Source organism: Salmo trutta, chromosome 29 (genome assembly GCF_901001165.1).
Source record: "Salmo trutta chromosome 29, fSalTru1.1, whole genome shotgun sequence".
NCBI classification, from domain to species: domain Eukaryota; kingdom Metazoa; phylum Chordata; class Actinopteri; order Salmoniformes; family Salmonidae; genus Salmo; species Salmo trutta.
In genome coordinates, this window is record NC_042985.1 from 36094369 (window position 1) to 36119342 (window position 24974).

A 24974-nucleotide genomic window follows, 5' to 3' on the forward strand; every position below is an offset into this window, starting at 1 on the left:
CATCATACGTCATACCTCATCACACAGTTTGGAGAGATGGCCAGTGCCCTGGGGGGAATTTCAGGATGTGATTAATCTAGACAAGGGGATAGAATGTAAAAGAAGACAGAAGTGTTATTAAGTTATCCAGACAGCCATGATGATGGCTTTCATTATGCAGCATGTTTCCAGAAGAGCTTGCAAAGTGAAACTACTTGCAGTCAGCTACTGTTGTTATGAATGAGCCTTTGAGCCTTTTAATTTGTCATGTTCAAGTACTATACTTTTGGTTACGGCAGTGCTAAAAACAGTGCTTTGCCCCAAGATGTTCACAGATTTTGAGGGTCTGTTTGTAGTGTGGGTTATGTTGTTTCCATGGAAACTGCATATTAATGCAAAAGTTGGGGGACCAAATATAGAATTTGACGGGAGATTTTCCCCCTCAGCGAGAATAGATTTGTTTTTGACTGTTCATGTGGCTAAATGAAATGTCTTCTTACTCTAGCAATTTTAGATTCAGAGAGATGTTTTATTCAGAGAGGTATCCTTTGCTTAGCCATGAGGAATAAACAGCAATATTGTGGTGGTGCGCATTCTCCTGGCTGAACAGCATAATGGGGATAGTGCGTTGAGAGAAGGGGAATGAGATCAGCCTATTTTTTTTAACTTTCTGTTGGTGTGTAAAAAAAAAAGGTTATTCTGGGGAGTAGGATTTTTACCTCTGACGTCATTCAGATGCCAGACATGGATGTGTCTGAGGGCAACAGGAAAGTGGTAGTGGGGAAGAGAAGGAAGGAAGAGAAAGAAACGTAGAGCTAAAGAGCAAAAGAGACAGAGAAGGGAAGCATCAATGAAACATACATATTCTGTCCTAACCAGCTAGCAGCCAGCCAGCCTCTACCCTCCCACTCCTTTCTCTCCCTTTGTCTTTTCTCATCCCTCCTCTCACTGAATATATGCAAGTAGACAAGGCGGGCTTCCTCTCTCACGCTGTTCTCTTCTGCAGACAGGAACATTATCCCTCTGTCTCTGGATGAGGGAACTGCATACTGAAAGTGCTTGCATCCAACTGCTGGTACCCGAATGAAGTGCAGCCTGTCTCCTGAAAAATCGCCCTATTTTTGTGGGACATTTGCTGCAGACTAACCAATCAGCATCTCCACATCTTTATTTGTAATGCTGCCTGAAGAGTAACTTGGACATTTTTAGCTTCCTTTCTTCTTCCTCTTTATTTTTTCTTGTGTTGCCCTTGTTGACCAGCATGATTTTCACCACAGCTGCTGTCCTTGGTGCCACGCTGGGCACTGCGTCAGGCATCCTCACTCTCTGTGGGCTCTCACTGATCTGCAGGTCCTGTAAGAAAGGCAAGCTGGAAAGTGGTGAAGATGCAGACCCAGAGAAGGCTAAACCTAGTGTTCTGCACTCCTCAGAGCAGGTGAGCTGCCCTTCTACAGTACTTGCACATGGACTCAGATATTGGAGAACTTACTTTCCTGGGAGGGTAATTACCAGCACCGCATGTGACTTGGTGAATCTGTGTGACTAGGTTTATGTGACGTGGGACTGGAGTGAATGCCATGGTTATTGAGTGATAACATTGACTAAATGTCATATCACGTGTAGAGCTATCTCATAGGTGATCTATAATTGTAGTGCAGAAAGCTTTGTCCTGTATGTTTGATTTGAGTAACTACAGTTACTCTGAGTGGCATGACATCCTGGTAAATAACATAGCTAACTACAGTTGGTTAATACACTGACATAACAACTAGTCTGTAGATTTTTGAACAGGGAAGTTGGTGAGCTAAGACGATTCGCCATATCTGCTTATGACAACCTTTGATGTCGCCCTTAACTGATATATAGATTGTAACACAGGAAATGCAGCAGTAAAACATCAGATAGGGGTTACATTACAATAATGGACTGCGGTAAGATAGAGCCCTCCAATTGGCTCCTCTGATGATAATTTGTTGTAGTCTTTTTTTTACTGTTATGGGCACTGGAGTACAGTTAGTAGAGCACTGTATTCATGTTCCAATGGGCTGCAGGAGTCTTAACCTGTGACTCGACTTGTGGCATTGTATCAAAGTTCTGCTCACCAACCGTGTCCTTTCTGTGGGAAAGGTTGACTGTCTGTTGCAGTCCACTTTAGAGTGAACCCACCCATCCTCTCTCTGAGCCAAGCAAAAGGTGTCGCACGTATGTCCACATTTGACCTTGACTGATTAGTCATGGAGTGAGATTCCACAGCTTTGAAGCAGACTTAACACCACCAGACTTAACCACTTTGAAGAACTACAGTGTGTTTAATTGAAATTCCTATTTCCTTATGGGCTGTGTAGTGTTCCTGCATATGGGTCTCATTTGAAGATGGCTAAATAATGGTGTTAGAAGCAGATACCCATCCGATGAGTTTGTGACGAGATGATGAGTGATTCAGAATCTTTCAGAGCGGAAAAAAACTGCTAGAACTAGCCTAATAATGAATGCATAGGTTCCCTGCACATCTGTGTCAGTGTAATTTGGGGAGGAGGGAGGAGCAGGGTACCCGTGCAGCTCACGCTACAACCTGGACTCAGGGGTAGACCTTATATAGTAAATGTAAATCCGGGACACTCCAATTAGTATGATATGTTAAGTTTTGTTTGGTATTTATTCATTTGTGGATGTCCATCATCCATTTTGTATGATATGTTATGAATTACAATTCTTATGAAATGTTATGATTTGCAATTTGTACAATATTTGACCAATTTGTAATGCTATGTTATGAATTCTAATTTGTTGTGGCTAACGTTAGCGAGGTGGCTAATGCTAATATTAGCTAGGCGGCTAACAATAGCTAGGCTAGGGGTTAGGGTTAGGGTTAGGAGTTAAGTTAAAGGATTGTTTGCGTTAAGGTTAGGGTTAGGAGTTAGGTTAAAGGGTTAAGGTTAAGCTAACATGCTAAGTAGTTGCTAATTAGCTAAAATGTTAAAGTTGTCCGTGCAGTTTGCGTTAACCCTTTAACCTAACTCCTAACCTTCTGTCTTATGTAACCATACCAAATGTAATATATCATACCAGATGTACATTTACTATGTTAAGTCTAGTCTATGAGACCAGGCTGCACACAGTCTTCCTTTCCTCAGCTTACACAAGCCATCACACATGATGCATGCTCCAGGTAGACACCATGTTCCAGTCAGCTTGCTTTTTGCAGTACTTTAAATGTGCTGCTAAGGAGGTGAAAGAACACTTGCTGGTTGGAGAGATAACAACCTTACTCTTTAGTCCTCCTCTGAAATGTTTATATCCCATTATGGAATGTAACATAACAATGTGCAATTTATTCCACAAGCATGAATAAAGTTCTATACTTTAACATAATGGCTACCAGTTACCAGTTTTAGAGTTTGATTTGGGAGAGTAATGATGCAAGCCCAGGAGAATGGATGGAAATTCTTATCAGTATAACCATAACTCACTCATATGAATGGACCACACTTAGCTGACTGTCAGAGAGGTGCATTCACTGTAAATTGATGTTCCATGTTTTCGTGTGAATTGCCAGACTGCAGTGATAATGGACTGTTATGGCCGCAATGAACCCCTCTGGGATTGGTTGCATACAGCAGGCTTGCTGTCTTTGAACTGCACGACCAACACTAAATGTTCATGAAAGCAGTCTACAAACTAGCTGTGATTTATCACCACACCTTGTTTCATAGTACAGTTTTATGAGCCTTTCTTTAACCAACTCTTCATCCTCCTCTAGTTCAGTGTGGAAAAATCCACAGAGCCCATCCAACCAAGGACATTGTTGAAATTTCCCAAAATATACAAGCCCAAACCGTCTGTGACCTCATCTGAGGTCATCAGCTACCCTGATCATGCTTCAGAGAAGGGGGGCGAACCCTCTCCCGAGGGACCCTCGACTGAGCCTGATGCTGGTAACCAAGCAACGGACAGCTCTGACACGTTCACGATCCTCAGACAAGGTAAACCCCAACCAATAACAAACACCCTGAATTAAACAAAATAAATCCTTTTATAATTTCCTGTTCTTTTCATAGCTACTTTGCCTTCATCATGTTATACAATGTGTAATACTATTCAGTTATTTAGATTCAACATTTTTCAGGTGAAATTTTACATTTAAATGGATTTTTTGATTGCATCCACTTTTTCTCTGTAAATCGGAAAAACAATTCTTGGCAGAAACACATTTTGTTGGTAATTACTGTAATGAATCACTTCCTACTACTGTATTAGAGTTACCACTCACTCAGTCTAGATAATTGTATGTGTTACTTAACGCACCTCTCCTTCTGCCAGAGCATTGTGATCAAAGGCTTTGCCCCGCTCTCCCTCCTTCCCTCCCTAGTCCCTACACTCATCCACTCAGTGTTATTGATGTGTCCAGTCAATGGAACCTAATGCATGATGGATAGGACTGGTCCCAGAGGGGTAAGAGCTCATACTGCTATTCTTGGTGCTTTCTTACACCTGAATGCAGTTGCCTTACAGTAACAGACAGTTTGGCTATACTTGGCTATACATGGATACTTGGATTTATTATTTGAAAAAATATATATATTAGCACACACCCTTGACTATTGTGTGTTAATTATTTATCAAATAATTGTTTCTAAAAAAAATTTTTTTTAGAAAGTAAGATACACTGATTTTCATGGTTTAGTTGATGCACACATTTACCATTCAATGTCCCTAGGAAGAAAAACAGCCGGACATTTCCATATAAAAGGACCCATGGGCACCAACATATTAGGTTCATATGAGCATATCACATTGGGTGTCAAATGAAAGCTAAGAGTCTATATTTTTGAGAAAGTAAGGCATATATAAATTTTTCAAACATTTTCCTTCCTAACAATTTGGAATAAGCAAAGGCTTTGATTTCTGGTCAAACAGATGGAAAAGGGGTCTTAGAAAACATCTAACAGAAAAAGTCTAAAAATGTATCAGAAATACATCAAAACACAATAATGTTGAAGTATAGACCCCTACCAACTAATACCAACAGTTATATTTCGTTTTGGAGAAATCTTTCTTCCTTCTGTAAGTTTAAGAAAAATTGCCTTGTGCCTTGAAATTACGTTACCAAAAACCCACATATCTTTAAGATATTTTCTAATTTCTCTCCTTCATGAGGGAGGATAATGAAAGTTCACAGAAGTAACAAGTAAAGGTAGACCTATCAATTAGTTATAGTATTTTTACTGATACCAATTTTGTTTATGAATTATTAAGTGATTAAAACTCGAAATTCCATTACCAAATCGGTAATGGAATTTCAAAAACATTGGTAACGGAATTTCTGCAATTGAATTGGCTACAATGGGAAATCATAGTAGTCACAAACCACAGTTGGGTTCACAAGTTTGGACAGCACAGTACATTACAGTAGAGTACAGTACAGCAAGGAAAAGTAGAGTATAGTTCAGTACAGTACAGTACTGGGGTAGAGTTCAGGACAGTACACAGTAGAGCACACTAGAGTTGAGTACACTAATGTACTATACTGAACTCTACTGTACTGTACTGTACTGAACTCTACTGTACTGAACTCTACTCTACTGTGTTGTGCTGTGCTGTACTGAACTCTACTGCACTCTACTGTGCTGTACTTCGATGTCAAAACTTGTGAAACATAGTCGTCTACGATTGGTTCAGATTTGGTCTGGTCTGGACCAACCAAATTTGGTCTTGTTTGGGGGCAGAGCTCATTAAAATAATAGCCAGTGTATAGAATAATACCCAAATATGCAAAGGAGTATATTGCGTATTTCTACCTTTGTATACCTATTTAGGATACGTCACCATGAAGAGAATGACATTCATATCCAGAATTATGCATTCCTGTGTAGTACAGATCACGGACCCATGAATAAATTCCGTTACCGGGTGTAAATCCACTTCACTTACAGTTCAATAACCAAAATGTATTTTTTCAAAGTCAATGTGTCATGTCATAGCTTTCATTATATCTGCAGACACCGTTAAATCTTAATTCAGAGCACATATTTAAGAGTTTTTAACGTGGACACATAAAAAAACTGGATATTTTCCCGAAATTCTGTTTCCAAACTTTGCATCTGCATATTTCTTCCAATAAATGTGTTTTTGTAAAATGTTCAGTGTTAATTGTTAAAATTAGTCCTCGTGGATGGAGTTGTATGGTTTGTAAAACTTTGAAATCAATGTTTTTTATTTGGCATACATTTTTTTTTTTAAATCTGAGACTCAACGCAAATCTGTAACCGTAGAATTTCCCTGCCCTAACGCCGCCTCTTTTCCCAGACTCAAAGGACGAAACCCCCTGTGCCAGGGATCTTACCAATGGGATGACAACAAGCAGCTCCATCCTCCACCCGAAGCTGCATTTCTCTCTCACCTATTATACCGACCAGAACGAGCTACACATCACCGTGATAGAAGGTAAGGCAACGATCTCAACAGTATCATCTGCCAGTATGTCCACTTCATGTAAATTATGAAGGGTAGGTATCACTAAACATGACGTTGACCCTAGTTCACCTATTAAACATAAACTCAGCAAAAAAAGAAACGTCCTCTCACTGTCAACTGCATTGATTTTCATCAAACTTAACATGTGTAAATATTTGTATGAACATAACAAGATTCAACAACTGAGACATAAACTGAACAAGTTCCACAGACATGTAACTAACAGAAATGGAATAATGTGTCCCTGAACAAAGGAGGGGTCAAAATCCAAAGTAACAGTCAGTATCTGGTGTGGCTACCAGCTGCATTAAGTACTGCAGTGCATCTCTTCCTCTTGGACTGCACCAGATTTGCCAGTTATTGCTGTGAGATGTTACCCCACTCTTTCACCAAGGCACCTGCAAGTTCTCAGATATTTCTGTGGAGAATGGCCCTAGCCCTCACCCTAGCCCTCACCCTCCGATCCAACATGTCCCAGACGTGCTCAATGGAATTGAGATCCGGGCTCTTCGCTGGCCATGGCAGAACACTGACATTCCTGTCTTGCAGGAAATCACGCACAGAACGAGCAGTATGGCTGGTGGCATTGTCATGCTGGAGGATCATGTCAGGATGAGCCTGCAGGAAGGGTACCACATGAGGGAGGAGGATGTCTTCCCTGTAACACACAGCATTGAGATTTCCTGCAATGACAACAAGCTCAGTCTGATGATGCTGTGACACAGCGCCCCAGACCATGACAGACCCTCCACCTCCAAATCGATCTTGCTTCAGAGTACAGGCCTCGGTGTAACGCTCATTCCTTCAACGATAAACGCGAATCCGACCATCACCCCTGGTGAGACAAAACCGCGACTCATCAGTGAAGAGCACCTTTTACCAGTCCTGTTTGGTCCAGCGATGGTGGGTTTGTGCCCATAGGTGACGTTGTTGTCAGTGATGTCTGGTGAGGACCTGCCTTGCAACAAGCTTACAAGCCCTCAGTCCAGCCTCTCTCAGCCTATTGTGGACAGTCTGAGCACTGATGGAGGGATTGCGCGTTCCTGGTGTAACTCGGGCAGTTGTTGTTACCATCCTGTACCTGTCCCGCAGGTGTGATGTTCAGATGTACCGATCCTGTGCAGGTGTTGTTGCACTTGGTCTGCCACTGCGAGGATGATCAGCTGTCCGTCCTGTAGCGCTGTCTTAGGCGTCTCACAGTACGGACATTGCAATTTATTGCCCTGGCCACATCTGCAGTCCTCATGCCTCCTTGCAGCATGCCTAAGGCACATTCACACAGATGAGCAGGGACCATGGGCATCTTTCTTTTGGTGTTTTTCAGAGTCAGTAGAAATGCCTCTTTAGTCTACTAAGTTTTCATAACTGTGACCTTAATTGCCTACCGTAAGCTGTTAGTGTCTTAACGACCGTTCCACAGGTGCATGTTCATTAATTGTTTATGGTTCATTGAACAAGCATGGGAAACAGTGTTTAAACCCTTCACAATGAAGATCTGTGAAGTTATTTGGATATTTACTAATTATCTTTGAAAGACAGGGTCCAGAAAGAGGGACATTTATTTTTTTGCTGAGTTTATTTAAGTACTTCCATGACAGTGCATTTCTTTGTCAAACCTAATTTATTAACATTATCAAAAGAGGTAAACAAGCAGATGTCTTCTGCAAATGAAAACAAAGTTACAAGAAAAAACAAATTGGCAGTTGTCTGCAAATATAATAAATGAATGTGAGGCAACAGTCAATCAAGAGTAACAAATAGATGGAAATTGTCAAGGCTCAGGAGAAGACCCGGATGCAGATGTTTCGAAGTAACAAAAGTTTATTACAGAAACAGGGGCAGGCAAACGATAGGTCAAGAGCAGGCAGAGGTCAGTAATCTGGAGTCCAAAAGGTAGAGAAGGGCAGGCAGGCTCAGGGCAGGCAGAGGTCAGTAATCCAGGGTGGTGTGACAAGGTACAGAACGGCAGGCAGGGTCAGGGCAGGCAGAATGGTCGGAAACGGGAACTAGAGCAAGCTAGGCGCACGGGAAAACCGCTGGTAGGCTTGACGAAACAAAACGAGCTGGCAACAGACAGAGTACACCGGTATAAATGCACTGGGGATAATGGGGAAGATAGGCGACACCTGGAGGGGGGTGGAGACAAGCACAAAGACAGGTGAAACAGATCAAGGTGTGACAGGAAATTGTAAATGGAGACCTCACAACCCAATCCCATCAGTGCATCGTGTCTTGTGGAGCAATATTCCGAAGCCAATAAAGTGGCAAAGTGATGACGCACAAAAACTGCCATACTGGCTTCATCTATTTCAATATTCTGCCTTGCTTCTTTTATATCCTCCATCTACAAAATAATTGATTTCATTTGTGGTGAGACAAAGCAATCCTCCGGTCTCCCCTCTTCATAAGAGTGTTGGTAATTTTGATAAGGGTTTGAGTAACTCGGACGCCTTTGCGTTGGCACTCTGTTGGCTGGTCCCCGTATGTGGATGCTTATCGACTGTAGATGCTGATGCGTCGCCCAATGAAAAGGTCAGCAATGCATCTACTTTGCCTTGCGGGTGGGTGGGTGTTAGTTGGTGTGGGGGTAGGCTTGCAAGCTGTCACTCTGTTCACACCAGCATCATACGTTTGTTGACATATGCTAACGGAGGGCACAGGTTCAAATCAAATCAAATGTTATAAGTCATATGCGCCGAATACAACAGGTGTACAGTCGTGGCGAAAAAGTTTTGAGAATGACACAAATATTAATTTTCACAAAGTCTGCTGCCTCAGTGTCTTTAGATATTTTTGTTTGTCCACCCGTCTCTTGAGGATTGACCACAAGTTCTCAATGGGATTAAGGTCTGGGGAGTTAGGGCCTTCCTCTGACAACGCCTGGTATAGAGGTCCTGGGTGGCAGGAAGCTTGGCCCGGTGATGTACTGAGCCGTTCACACTACCCACTGTAGTGCCTTGCGGTCGGAGGCCGAGCAGTTGCCATACCAGGCAGTGATGCAACCAGTCAGGATGCTCTCGATGGTGCAGCTGTAGAACCTTTGAGGATCTGAGGACCCATGCCAAATCTTTTCAGTCTCCTGAGGGGGGAATAGGTTTTGTCGTGCCCTCTTCTCTGCAGGCCAGCTGTCTGTGAGTCCTGCCTCTTTGGTTTGTTTATCACCTGCCGTGTGCTCAATTATATCTCATTATAACAAAGCCCTTAGCTTCACTAATTACTATTTTTATTTGCTGTTAGAGAAACTGTTGGAGAGACCTATGCCGGGTCTGCATAGTGCTTCTGCATTGTTTGTCATAAACACATCTACTAGGCATACGCATACTCTCCTTATTAATACATAGCCTATACAGTTCTAGCATCAGTGTATTTTACATAATAAGGTATTTGGCAGACCTTGTCATATATGCTTATTTCAGAAATAGGGAATTGGGAACAGCTAATGAGATTCTCTCTTCCACTAGCTTCGAGTCGAAGCTCGCATCCACTACAAGACCATGGTACTTGCCTACAGAGCAGCAAGACGAACTGCCCCTATCTACCTTCAAGCTATGCTCAAACCCTACACCCCAACCCAAATACTTCGTTGTGCCACCTCTGGTCTCTTAGCCCTCCCACCCCTAAAGCTCTTCTTTGTCCTGGCATCCCAATGGTGGAAGAAGCTAGGACAGTGGAGTCCCTGCCCATCTTCCGAAAACATTTGAAACCCTACCTCTTCAAAGAGTATCTTAAATAATCCCCCCCTTAAAGAATGCCTTTTGTGAAAAAAACCACTCACACTTTACTCCTCCCCTTACTAGCTCTGACTTTGCTAATAGCTACTTTACTGAGGAAAAAATGTACTTACTATGACTGTGATATGTGGTTGTCCTACCTAGCTACTGTATCTTAAGATGAATGCACTAACTGTAAGTCTCTCTGGATAAGATCATCTGCTAAATTACTAAAATGTAAAATGTAAAAATGTAATTAAAACTACATCAATAGACTGCTATTCTCAGGGTTTGCTCCCCTCTCTCTGTTGCCTCCCATCTCTGTCTTTCTCTGTAGCGGAGCATTTGTGTGTGGGGTCGGGCTGTGAGGGTTATGTGGCCGGAGTCCTGACCTTTGCAGCAGGACAGAGGGAGGCCCAGACCTCGTCGCGACGCCTGACCAGCCACACCCGCTGGGAGGAAGGATTGGTGTTCTCCCTGCCAGGAGGGTATGAGGTGGAGGGCGAAGTGGCTCTCTCCCTGCACAGTTGTGACCGCTTCTCCCAGAACACCAACCTCGGCGTTATGAGGTTCAAGCTGGTTGATGTGGGCATGATGTCCAACGCAGACTGCTGGGTCGACCTTCAACCACCAAAACAGGTAGGCTACCCTGTTCTTACCGTTGATATATAGTAGATGGCATTGGCTGCAAAGTTAAAGAGTGACTGCCACTACAAAACAACGAATCCTTCTGAAAATGGCCTATGTGGCATCGATATCAAATCAAATCAAATGTATTTATAAAGCCCTTCCTACATCAGCTGATATCTCAAAGTGCTGTACAGAAACCCAGCCTAAAACCCAAAACAGCAAGCAATGCAGGTGTAGAAGCACGGTGGCTAGGAAAAACTCCCTAGAAAGGCCAGAACTTTGGAAGAAGCCTAGAGAGGAACCAGGCTATGAGGGGTGGCCAGTCCTCTTCTGGCTGTGCCGGGTGGAGATTATAACAGAACATGGCCAAGATGTTCAAATGTTCATAGATGACCAGCAGGGTCAAATAATAATAATCACAGTGGTTGTCGAGGGTGCAACAGGTGAGCACCTCAGGAGTAAATGTCAGTTGGCTTTTCATTGCCGATCATTTAGAGTATCTCTACCGCTCCTTCTGTCTCTAGAGTTGAAAACAGCAGGTCTGGGACAGGTAGCACGTCCGGTGAACAGGTCAGGGTTCCATAGCCGCAGGCACAACTGTTGAAACTGGAGCAGCAGCACGGCCAGGTGGACTGGGGACAGCAAGGAGTCATCAGGCCAGGTAGTCCTGAGGCATGGTCCTCGGGACTATGAGTCAGAAACATTTATTCTAGTATCAAAATTGACTACAAAGTGTAAATAGGGTCATTTTGGTCATGAAGTCAGTCTCGTCTAAAATAGAGTTTGGAACCTCAGTGAATCACAACGAGTAAATGAAGGTCGGGTTTGGATTACAAATATATCAACAAATCATGCCCCCTTTTGCCAAGCTCCACGCGCAAATCGCCACTCTGCCCACTTCACTTACCTTCATTGAATGGGGCTCTGTTGTTACATCGCCCCCAACCAACATGTTCAAAGGATCACGGCCGTTTGAGACTGAAAAGACTTATACGGATTAACCACGCAATGCATGCTTCCAGCAAGATGCACAGCCAGCAACTATGGTTTGCATGCCCTGCCGAAGGACTCTATCTTGCAGAATAGGTGGTTGGAGTTTGTTGGTCCCCAGTGGTGGTGAGAATACTGATAGCTAGACCATATGGTTATGTATCTGGTTATGTATATTGATATTCAATATCACCATCATCGCTAGCATAGCTGATGTTATTTGACGACATCATACTATGGCAAAGGTTTTTCCTACAAATTATTTGGCTAGCGATGTAATCTTATTTCCATGCCTAAGTTATGTCTAGGGCACAATATAAATATTGTTATTCGAGAGATGTCCTATTTGCAACCAAACATGCAGTATAGAGACCAGCAAGGGGGCCCTCGATGTGAACATTCCAATTGCAAGTATCCGGCCAGCAATCTTCACCTGTCTGCGGCAACAGCTTTCACAGGCTCATCATTTGTAAAAATACAGAAGGTAACCCACTTCATTACTTTGATACATTTGATAACCCAATTGTGAAACATAATTGATGTAAACTGACATTACTTGTTGCTTATTTTCTACTTTTTAGATGCATATAATGTCCAGGGCATCACCTAACTTGGTGGAACAAGCTTGATCTGAAGTGATAATAGAAAGATGAATGCAGCGATCAGGTTGGTTTCACTAGGCTAATCATAATCAGTGCTCTGTGTGTGTGTGTGTGTGTGTGCGTGCGTGCGTGCGTGCGTGCGACCGACCGACCGACCAGTATCTTTGATGAGGGGCCAGTAGCTGATCTACGCTGCTATGCCCATCAAAGGGGCTCTGGCAAATACCTCACTTCCAGCCTCACCTCTTACCTGCTCACCAACGGTCATTGATGGGGAGAACAGCATTAGATAGGTTTAGTCTGACTTGTTAAAACGTCAACATAGTACCTGTTTGTGCATCAGATATTACCTATCCTAACTGCCATTGGTAATAGAACAGTGACTATGTGCATATGTGTTCACAGAAACATGTATGGAGCCAGTACATGGAGACTTGCAAGATGATGTGATGAAGTCCAGACTAACAGATGGGCTTGATACTAATGTATCTGAATGGAGAGAGATCTTTCACTCTGCATAAACATTTTACTAGAAACAACTTTTACTTGTATTGTCTTTTTTTATGTATTTATTTATTTAAAAAAATAATAATTTGTGAATTGAATGGTATCAGTCAACATGGGGAGGGAGAAACCATGTGTATTCTGCATCTGATCAGGGAACTCCTTTTGTATACGGGATACCACACAGGAATTGTATGACCACTCTGACATGTTTGCCAAGGTAGCCCCTTTACCACCAGACAAAAATGTTGATAGTCACAGTGTCTGTATCGGCTGGGAATGACAATGAAAGGTGTTCATTGTTATGTTAGCAGAACACTGCTTCTATGGTATTATGTAAAGGGTTGTTTATTCTACATGGACCTGCTACTACATTTAAAGGTTATCAAAACACTTAGTTTAAAATGTCTACAAGAATGCAATATCAATTGCATTCTTCTCATATTACTCTGTAGGCTACTGACCTATTCAAAGTTTCCTCCGGCATCTCATCATACATCTGTAGTTGTTGAACTCACCCTCTAGGAGGTTTGTTGCGATTGAGTGGGGGGGGAACACAGCTGCTGGCAAGGTTCTGACAGATGGGTGTGTCTTGGTGGTGGCAAGGACACACCTAAGATACACCCACGTCAAACCACACCCCCAAGCCAACTTGAATTTGTTTTTTGTCATAGCCGCCGGCATTTCTTGAGGAGTGTCACGTATACGCCGGGACTCAGGAAGCAGGTGCAGAAGGTGAGTTTAATAATGATGAATGCAGATAAGTAAAACACGAGAAGCGTACAGAACATGAATCAAAACAAACAAATACTGCCTGATGACTGAGGCTACTGAGGACTAAATAAAGGGAAGGTAATCAAGGTGATGATGACGTTCAGGTGTGCGTAATGATGGGAAGCAAGTGTGCGTAATGATGGGGAGCAGGTGTACTTAATGATGGTTGTAGGGCCGGTGGTTAGTAGACCAGCGACGTCGAGCACTGGAGAGGGGCAGCAACAACCATAACAGTGGTGAAACCATCAGAAAGGGGGGAGATCAGTAACAAAGTCTATGGACAGATGGGACCAAGGCTGCTGAGGCACGGGAAGGGGAAGTAGTTTCCCTGCTGGAGTGTGCCAGGGAGATTTGGTTTGTGCACATACAGAGCAGGAGTTGACATAGCGGGCGAAGTCCTGCGCCAAGGTGGGCCACCAGTATTTATCGGAGAGGGATTGGATGGTGCAGGTGATACCTGGGTGTCCAGGTCAACAGCCGATCTCTTACCCCCGTGGGGATGGAGATGCGCTCTGGAGGTGTTTGGTATGCGCAACTGGCTGTAACGGAGTCAGGCGCAGGAGAGCAGAAGTTGGGTAGCCAAAGGAGCCTTTTATTTTGGCGAACAAAACACACTGCACTAAGAACACTAAACACAATATGGGTTGACATAACCCAGCACAAACCAGTTTAGCGTGTACATACCCAAATCAACAAACAATTCCACACACAGACATGGGGCGGAACAGAGGGTTATATACACATCTAATACTGAGGGAATTGAAACCAGGTGTGTCAGAAAACAAGACAAGACAAATGGAAAAATGAAAGGTGGATCGGTGATGGCTAGAAAACCGGTGACGTCGACCGCCGAACGCCGCCCGAAGAAGGAGAGGAACCGACTTCGGCGGAAGTTGTGACAGAAGGACAGGTAGCCGGAGCGGATTCCCTTTACAGAGCCTGGCGGATGTCCATATCTACATCCCAAAACAAGGGGCCAACAATACAGGAGGACAGATTGATGGGCTGAAGATCATTCACAGAACTCTCAACCAACGTAGAACCACAGGGTATGGGATAGCAGGTCCTCCTGCATCCTGTTCCCCAGGCGGTGATATTCATCCTCAACCAGGAGATGGTGGGGTTATGACGTTGAAGCCACGGGAGGCCGAGGATGACTTTGTGTACAGGAGCGGTGATGATGAGGAAGGGAAGGCCTTCCTGGTGCATGGGTGCCACGGTGAGGGTGAGTGGTGCTGTGATGTGCGTGATAGTGCCAGATCCCAATGGTCGATTATCCAGGGCTTGGACCGGAAAAGGAGAGGAGAACAGGTACAAGGTTAGGTTCAGGGAGGAGGCGAGGGCCTGGTCGATTAAATTCCCTGCAGCACTGGAGTCCACTAGTGCTGTAGAGACAACCCCTGAGGGACAGCCAGCCAGTGAAATGGAAACCAGAAAGGGTTTGGTTGGAAACGGTGATGATTGGATACTCAAAGCCTACCTTGGGAGGCGGAAGATCACAGGGTTGCCCTTCTGCCATAGTGGACCCCAGGTTAGGACACACCGGACACCACTGAAGCTGGTGCCCCTCCAGGCCGCAATAGGGACAGAGCCCCAGCTGTCTCCGGCGACGCCGCTCTGCCGTGGAGAAGTGTGTGGCCCCTACCTCCATGGATTCAGGCTCTGCCTCACAACAGCCAAAGGAGGAGGGCGAGGAGAGAGGTAGGTGCCCGGCGCTCCCAAACAAGGTTATCCAGACGGATGGCCATCGCGATGAGTGCGTCGAAGGATAAGTTGCCATCCCAACACACCAACTCCGCTTGGACCTCTTTGCGCAGTCCTCACCGGCTCATTCCATCTGCTGGAGGCTGCCACAGTCTGAAATCTGAGGGCGTACTTCGCAGCGGTCTGGGCACCCTATTGGAGTTGGAGAAGTCGCTCCCCTCCCTCTCTGCCCTCTGAAGGATGGTCGAAGACCGCCTTGAACAGACCCATGAACCTCTCATAGGATCCCAGCTCCTCCTCTCCTCTCTCCCAGACGGACGTGGCAAGCCAAAAAACGAGGCCAAATCACCGGGTGCAGTTCCCCTTTAATATTATTATATTTTTTGTCAATTGAATTGTGTAGGACTGTGTTCCTCTTCAAGACCATCATATATATCATTTTTAGTAATGAGGAGTACTATAACTTTATTTTCTTTTGAAGACTGGGTGGAATCATGAGTGATTCTGAATTGGGGTGAGATGCGTCACTATGTATTTAGTGTGTTTCCACGAACTATCTCGAACCTGTGCTAATTGTGTGTCCTCTGCTTCTCTGAGCTGTCAGAAGGTGTTCATTATAAAAAGTAGGCGTTGCCATGGCATCCTTCGAGAGACCCTACCCCTCTGTGATCTGATAGTGACTTGAGCCATCCCAGCTCTCAAACAAGACAACTGTTCTGTAGATCTGGTGAAACTGAATACTAGGCACTGTGATCAAAATATTGTTTTGTTCAAGGCCAAACTAATTTAGCTCAATGGCTAGGTTTGGTCTGCCTGTCTGTATGGCTACCCTGTAACAAGCACTGTTAAGCCTGCTCAAGATACAGTTATAACCATCCGCCTTTATGTTAACCTAAAGATGATTTAGTAAAAAGGACAGCAACTCAAGCTGCTATAGAAAAATGCAATCCATTTCACGCCTCAGTCTCAGTGACACAGGGACGATTTGTATATAGAGTTGAAAGGGACATTGTTGTTGGTCGTTTTGATTGAAATCTCTGAAAGGATTGATTACATACAGGGAGAGAAAATGTATACTGCAAGTCCTTTTCAGTTTATTCAGCTTCTGATCCATTTGCAAGGCTGGGAAGCCTTAAAAAAAAGGGGTTTGTAAGAAACCCAATTTGATCTTGTTTCTCTTTTCTGTCAGAACAGCTCATTCTGTCCACCCACAAGCTGTTCTTCAATTAAAACTTCAGCTACAGGGACACCTGTGTGAAAATAAAGATTTAATAAAAAACAGCCAGCTCTCCAGTCTTTCATGGCTGCTGCATCGTGAGCCTCCAAGCTAGGCAGCAGATCAGAATCTACGTCATCACAAACCCTGGGGATTTTTTTTGTTTGTTCAGGGATGCGCAAGAGAGCATGAAGTCCTGCCAGGAATCACAAATAGGGATGATGGAGGGCTGGAGAGGGAGTGGGAGATGACGGAGAGAGATACGAGGATGACATGAGATAAATAAGTCATGCCAAAGATAAAAAGGAAGAGCAGATAGAGGAGACAGAGGACAGGAGGAGGCTGAGAGATGTAGGGAGGGGAAGGCGGGAGTTTGTATGATGTAGGTTGTGACGCAAGTGATACACCCCTGCGGAAAAAAAACTATGAATTATTTCCTAATTGAACACAGTGAGAAGTTTCTCAGCTCTTTATTTAATGGTCATAGCTGCATAGAGAGAACACAGGAGCAGATGGGGCTGACAGAAGCCAGGGATGACACACACAGCAGTAGACTGCGCTATAGCTCCTCAGGAAATCACACACTATGATACTACACTGAAGAAAGATAGGAGATATTTGATTTATTAGATATCCACTGAAAGAGATTAAAACATTTTCATGAAACCGTTGATTTGGTTGTAAACTCAGCAAAAAAAGAAACGCCCTCTGACTGTCAACTGCGTTTATTTTCTGCAAAATTCACATGTGTAAATATTTGTATGAACATAACAAGATTCAACAACTGAGACATAAACTGAACAAGTTCCACAGACATGCGACTCACAGAAATGGAAAAATGTGTCCCTGAACAAAGGTGGGTCAAAATCAAAAGTAACAGTCAGTATCTGGTGTGGCCACCAGCTGCATTAAGTACTGCAGTGCATCTCCTCCTCATGGACTGCACCAGATTTTTGCCAGGTCTTGCTGTGAGATGTTACCCCACTCTTCCACCAAGGCACCTGCAAGTTCCCAAACATTTCTGTGGAGAATGGCCCTAGACCTCACCCTCCGATCCAACATGTCCCAGACATGCTCAATAGGATTGAGATCCGGGCTCTTCACTGGCCATGGCAGAACACTGACATTCCTGTCTTGCAGGAAATCACGCACAGACGAGCAGTATGGGTGGTGGCATTGTCATGCTGGAGGGTCATGTCAGGATGAGCCTGCAGGAAGGGTACCACATGAGAGAGGAGGATGTCTTCCCTGTAACGCACAGCGTTGAGATTTCCTGCAATGACAACAAGCTCAGTCCGATGATGCTGTGACACACCGCCCCAGACCATGACAGACCATCTACCTCCAAATCAATCCCGCTTCAGAGTCCAGGCCTCGGTGTAACGCTCATTCCATCGACAATAAACGCGAATCCGACCATCACCCCTGCTGAGACAAAACCGCGACTCATCAGTGAAGAGCACTTTTTGCCAGTCCTGTCTGGTCCAACGACGGTGGGTTTGTGCCCATAGACGACGTTGTTGTCAGTGGTGTCTGGTGAGGACCTGCCTTACAACAGGCCTACAAGCCCTCAGTACAGCCTCTCTCAGCCTATTTTGGACAGTCTGAGCACTGATGGAGAGATTGTGCGTTCCTGGTGTAACTCGGGCAGTTGTTGTTGCCATTCTGTACCTGTCCCGCAGGTGTGATGTTCGGATGTACCGATCCTGTGCAGGTGTTGTTATACGTGGTTTGCCACTGCGAGGACAATCAGCTGTCCGTCCTGTCTCCCTGTAGCGTTGTCTTAGGCATCTCAGTACGGACATTGCAATTTATTGCCCTGGCCACATCTGCAGTCCTTATGCCTCCTTGCAGCATGCCTAAGGCACATTCACGCAGATGAGCAGGAACCCTGGGCATCTTTCTTTTTGTGTTTTTCAGAGTCAGTAGAAATGCCTCTTTAGTGTCCTAAGTTTTCACAACTGTGACCTTAATTGCCTACCGTCTGTAAGCTGTTAGTGTCTTAACGACCGTTCCACAAGTGCATGTTCATTCATTGTTTATGGTTCATTGAACAAGCATGAGAAACAGTGTTTAAACCCTTCACAATGAAGATCTGTGAAGTTATTTGGATTTTCACAAATTATCTTTGAAAGACAGGGTCCTGAAAAGGGAACGGTTATTTTTTTGCTGAGTTTAGTTGTATAGGGTTATGACTCAGAGAAGAACACTATTCAAAGAACAAGACTACCCCATTCCCTTTGCATCGATTACTTAACACTTCTTTGATATATTGCTCACAGCAAATCCAAGAGTGAAGTCAGGCTGCTACTTTAGTGTTTACTTTCCATGGATCGCAGATTATAAAGGGACACTCAAGCGGTAAAATTGTACTGTGCTCTTTGGTGCTGTTAAAATGATGTAGTTAAGATGTCATTTTCAAGCACCCCCTAAAAAAGCAAATTATGCCTTGTCTATGCTGCATATTGACTAATGCATAATCCTTGACTTTTTGTCCATTAGTGGGCTCCCTATTTTTTGTGTGGCCTGTTTGGACATAATACGAACCACTTCCTCTTATGTGCACTACCGGAAGACCAAAGATCCTAGATATCAATCACTTTCACTAATCAACCCTCCGCAAAGTTGGCTATGCATGATAACAGTTTGACAAAAGGTGGAGTGTTGACTGTAAAGCCTCTCCGTCACACACGTTATGTTCAAATGATATTACTTTTACAACAGACTCTTTCCTGGTTGTAAGAGTCTCTGATATTCCACTTAGTAAAGTGACATATTGGTGCATATTGCAGTATGGGCGTGGGCACGAAGACCATTTACGAAAGTGGCACGATTTCAGATCAATATGAGATTCACCAGTAGCATCAGAAGAATAATAGCAGTGATTATAATGATTTTGTGCCTAATGAATCCTAATCTTCCTGAGGCACAGAGGTGACTCACACAGCCATTCATCCAGTCCATTTGATTACTAGTGAATCGCACCTTTGTGTCCGTTAATGATGGCGTCAAGGTAACAGGCACGTGTACACACCTTATTGTCATAAATGGACATTGCTTGTTTTGATATTTGTTCTAACCTATGTATACCAAAGTCTGTTTGTGTGTTGAAGTTTTCTGCGCGGTGTTTTTTGATATTATTTGCAGAGTAAAGGTTTTCGTGTGACCTGTTCTAATCACAGTGAATTGGTGTGATTGACTATAATCAGCAGGATGTCCAGTCAGCTGGAGAGCTCCTGCTGTCCATAAGTTATCTGCCTGCAGCCAACCGGCTGGGAGTAGTGGTGATGAAGGCTAGAGGACTACAGTCAGACAAGCTGAAGGACTCCATAGGTACACCCTGTTTATTAATATAACCCATTGCAGCTCATATTGTATGATGCCTACAACTGCTCATCAAATCATACAACCATGAACGGATAATTCATCCACAGGTTGACGACAGAGTATACTAAGATAGAAAAAATATTTGTTGGTGGATTTCACTGTAGCGAAAGCCTTGTTCCTTGTTCCTAGACCTGTCTGTGAAACTGGCCCTGAAGCACCAGACCACCAAGCTGAAGAAGAAGCAGACGCGACGGGTCAAGCACAAGATGAACCCAGTGTGGAATGAGATGATGATGCTGGAGGTTCCCCGGGAGCTGCTGTCTAAATCCAGTCTGGACTTGGAGGTGTTGAACCAGGCAGGTCCTGGTGAGCAGGAGTCCCTGGGCCGCTGTCAGTTGGGTTTACAGGCCTCTAATACCGGCCTCCAACACTGGCAGCAGATGCTAGACAACCCCCGTAAGCAGATCGCCATGTGGCACCCACTGTATGACTAAGATAACCACCTGTCCACTTTGCCATTCCAAATACCCAAATAGTATACCACACATAAAAATTTAACCGTACAAGGCTGGACTGAGTAATTCCGGATTGGGGGGGGGGCAAGTCAACTGCCTTCCTGGATCAGGATTTAAGAGCCTAAATCTATGTATCCACTTATATGGAAATTATCCCATTGCCTGCAATTATTTATCCCACAGCATCCTATAACATATCAACAATAGCATACACCGAACTGACATAACACTGGATATCACAGAATTTCCCAAGATTTCCAAATATGAACACATTTTATATATTCAATGAAACTCATCAATGCAATGTAATACTTGTAGTACCTATATTTAACCACCTCTTTGATCTGTTTTTTATAGCTGAACAGAATGAATATGATAAGTAATGTCTGTGTTTCTGTGGTATACTGGATTATGTATATGGTATGTAATGGTATGATAAATATAAGTGAATTATTCTACAGTAGAGCTGTCATTTTATTTGTAAAGTGATGTATTCACACACTTGGAAAGCAATCGAGAAAATGCACCTAGCGGAAAGTAAAAGGCCTGCCAATATTGAACGGATAGGAGATTCAAAAGCCCTGTGATGGAATTACAGTGGACTAAATGTTTAAAGTTGATCTCATTACCCAGGGTCTAAAAACGGCAGCTAAAGTTATACAAATGATGTATGAAAAAAAAAAAATCATGCAGTGTTTAATCAGGTAATATACGGTATTTGTCATATTTATGAATATGTGCAGCTGTATTTTATCTTTGGAGAATACGAGAGTTGTTACACATGTTCCATTTAAAGTAGTTCAATACAACTATCAACTTATCACATTTCACACCTGGTTCCATTCAACCTGCTTTGCTTCAGTTATTATATACAAAAAGGTATTTTTCTCCAATGTAGTTTTACTTTTACATAGCTTTTGTCAAGTGAACTGCTATAGACTGCGCCAGTGAGAAACATACTGTGTAATTTGAAACTTTACATACTGACACACAAAATGTGTGATATTAAAAACCTACCGCCATGATCTTCAAAATCTGTAATGCCAAAATCTGTTTCTAGTCGAATTAAACTGAGGATGTGCAAATACCCAGGCATCCAGAGAGCATTATGTACAGTATCAGCCCATAACACCACATCCGGGCAGACATTGATGTAATATATATATATTTATTGATACTTCCTATACTCAGAGCTCCTTATGCGTAACTGATATAACCTTGGACCTGGCCTGCTATACAGTAGCTAGCTTTTCATAGCTAGCTGAATGAGCACTGCCATTATCATGTTGAGATGAAGTTACACATTAATATCACCCATCCAAGCCATTTCACAAAAAAAACAAGATTTACTGTAACAGACCGGAATATAATCAACCTATTAAATGATAACTATGTCTAGTTCACATGCACGTATTGTATTTACAAGAACACTGGTAATACTTTATGCTGAGTTTTTTGTTGTTGTTGTAAATCATGTCACTCTTAAAAGTGCAACAAGGGATTAATCTCTGTCAATACACCTACGTAAATCCTACTCAATGTGCGTAGCCTACTCCTTGACTCACAATCGCAGGCTTATATTTTCTGCTGAAAAAAAAGTGTTGCAGTTTCCATTTTAAAACAAATGTCTATTTTTTTCGATGAAATTATTTCAACAAATGTCTTATTTTGAGTGCTTATTGTACTTAGGCCTTAGGTCATCATTTGTAGATATTGAAAGTTAGTCATTTTTTTAAGACCTATCTTCATGAGACTCTGATTGATCATTTGCCAGATTGTTTTAGGATGCCATGGCCATTATATTCCTGCCTATTTGTTAAGATATGAGCAATCTACTGTGTAAGTAATGCAACCATAAGTAAGTAAGTAGTGCAACCATTATGCATGCGATGGTGTGCAAAGCGCATACACTTACTAGCCCTAAAGAACAGCACTTCCAACTAATGATGTAGCTACATTGTTATGTAAAATAACTGGTGCAGATGCAGTGGTTGGATAAAAAGCAACAATAAATCATCCAGCATTTCCAGGCAGTTGTCTTCTGTGGACTATCCATTACAATCTCCCTGCAGCTGCAGACATGGCCAGAATGAATAATGAATGTTGTTTCCAATGTGCCGATTATATAACATAACCGATATTACAGTTCACAGTTCATCAACCTCAATATCCATCATGGCCCCTAAACGAAAAGAGAGAAAAACGACGGGACATTTTTTATCCATCGCCTGACAAGGACAACATGAACCTGGAAGAATAATTGCAATAATGAGAACCAAGAAATAAACCCACTGATTCATTAATAAGTGAACCGTACTGACTAGATCAGCCTGTCCCATGGGTCTGATACTTCTCTTTTCAGTTTAAAATGGAAAAAAGTGCCTGTTGCTGCCTAGTTCTGTTTCAGCCATTGTCTTGGCCAGAGACAAATCTGATGTAGGACAATGTGATGAGGCTTAACAGTTGTGACATCATTGTGTAATGAATAAATAAAATTACCAAAATCAAGTATTGTCTAGCTCGAACCAAGAGGTTTATTTTGACTAATAAGCCACAGTTTCAAATGTTCTAGCTCAATACAGACTGGGTTAGACTTAAAGCACCTATAAATAATCAGTTGGCATTAAAAAATAATGGCACTTGCAGGAAGTGAGAGAGTATATTTTCCAAATGAAATGTAGAAAAGTGGTCTGTGGATGCCAAAGACACAACCCTTATTATATAAACATTTATGTGACTTTCTATAGTCTTCAACAATACATAAGACTTTAACAATACATAATACAAATAACAGGGCAGATAGCAAATGCAAATAATAGAAAGAAGATATATATATATACATACATACACACAGTACCAGTCAAAAGTTTGGATACACCTAATCATTCATGAGCTTTTTTTTTATATATACTATTTTCTACATTGTAGAATAATAGTGAAGACATCACAACTATTAAATAACACATATGGAATCATGTAGTAACCAAAAAAGTATTAAACAAATAAAAAATAGATTTGAAATTTTAGAATTTACAAATAGCCACCCTTTGCCTTGACAGTTTTGCACACTCTTGGCAGTCTGTCAACCAGCTTCACCTGGAATGCTTTTCCAACAGTTTTGAAGGAGTTCACACATATGCTGAGCACTTGTTGGCTGCTTTTCATTCACTCTGCCGTCCGACTCATCCCAAACATCTCAATTAGGTTGAGGTCGTGGGATTGTGGAGGCCAGGTCATCTGATGCAGCATTCCATCACTCTCCTTCTTGGTCAAATAGCCCTTACACAGCCTGGAGGTGTGTTGGGTCATTGTCCTATTGAAAAACAAATGATAGTCCAACTAAGCGCAGAATGCTGTGGTAGCCATGCTGGTTAAGTGTGCCTTGAATTCTAAATAAATCACAGACAGTGTCACCAGCAAAGCACCACACCATAACACCTCCTCCTCCATGCTTTCCAGTGGGAAATACACATGCGGAGATCATCCGTTCACCCACACCGCCTCTCACAAAGACACGGTGGTTGGAACCAAAAATGTCCAATTTGGACTCCAGACCAAAGGACACATTTCCACCGGTCTAATGTCCATTGCTCGTGTTTCTTGGCACAAGCAAGTCTCTTCTTCTTATTGGTGTCCTTTAGTAGTGGTTTCTTTGCAAAAATTCGACCATGAAAGCCTGATTCACACAGTCTCCTCTGAACAGTTGATGTTGAGAAGTCTCTGTAACTTGAAATCTGTGAAGCATTTATTTGGGCTGCAATTTCTGAGGCTGGTAACTAATGAACTTATCCTCTACAGCAGAGGTAACTCTGGGTCTTCCATTCCTGTGGCGGTTCTCATGAGAGCCAGATTCATCATAGCGCTTGATGGTTTTTGTGACTGCACTTGAAGAAACTTTCTTGAAAGTTCTTGAAATTTTCCATTTTGACTGACCTTCATGTCTTAAAGTGATGAAGGATTGTTTCTCTTTGCTTATTTGAGCTGTTCTTGCCATAATATGGACTTGGTATTTCACCAAATAGGGCTATCTTCTGTATACCCCCCTACCTTGTCACAACACAACTGATTGGCTCAAACGCATTAAGGAACGACATTCCACAAATTAACTTTTAAGAAGGCACACCTGTAAATTGAAATGTATTCCAGGTGACTACCTCATGAAACTGGTTGAGAGAATGCCAAGAGTTTCCAAGGCTGTCATCAAGGCAAAGGGTGGCAATTTGAAGAATCTCAAATATAAAATGTATTTTGATTTGTTTAACACTTTTTTGGTTACTACATAATTCCATGTGTTATTTCATAATTTTGATGTCTTCACTATTATTCTCAATGTAGAAAATTGTGAAAATAAAGAAAAACCCTTGAATGAGTAGGTATTCTAAAACTTTTGACCGGTAGTGTTTATACAGTTGAAGTCAAAAGTTTACATACACTCGTTTTTCAACCACTCCACAAATGTCTTGTTAACAAACTATAGTTTTGGCTAGTTGGTTAGGACATCTACTTTGTGCATGACACAAGTAATTTTTCCAACAATTGTTTACAGACA

General features: G+C 42.8%; 1 protein-coding gene across 2 annotated transcripts; it reads left to right on the forward strand.

Moving 5' to 3' along the window:
- Window positions 1-858: 858 nt before the first annotated feature.
- On the forward strand, window positions 859-22454 carry syt13 (synaptotagmin XIII). 2 transcript variants are annotated; one of them, XM_029721974.1, is made up of 6 exons: window positions 859-1414; window positions 3740-3962; window positions 6286-6423; window positions 10501-10802; window positions 19796-19916; window positions 20100-22454. In XM_029721974.1, exons 1-6 carry the CDS (start codon window positions 1241-1243, stop codon window positions 20402-20404), a joined length of 1263 nt encoding a protein of 420 aa, XP_029577834.1. In that variant the 5' UTR covers window positions 859-1240; the 3' UTR covers window positions 20405-22454. The 2 variants fall into 2 exon arrangements, with proteins under 2 accessions (XP_029577834.1, XP_029577833.1); XM_029721973.1 differs by having other exon boundaries at window positions 862-1414; window positions 19793-19916.
- The last annotated feature ends 2520 nt before the right edge of the window (window positions 22455-24974 follow it).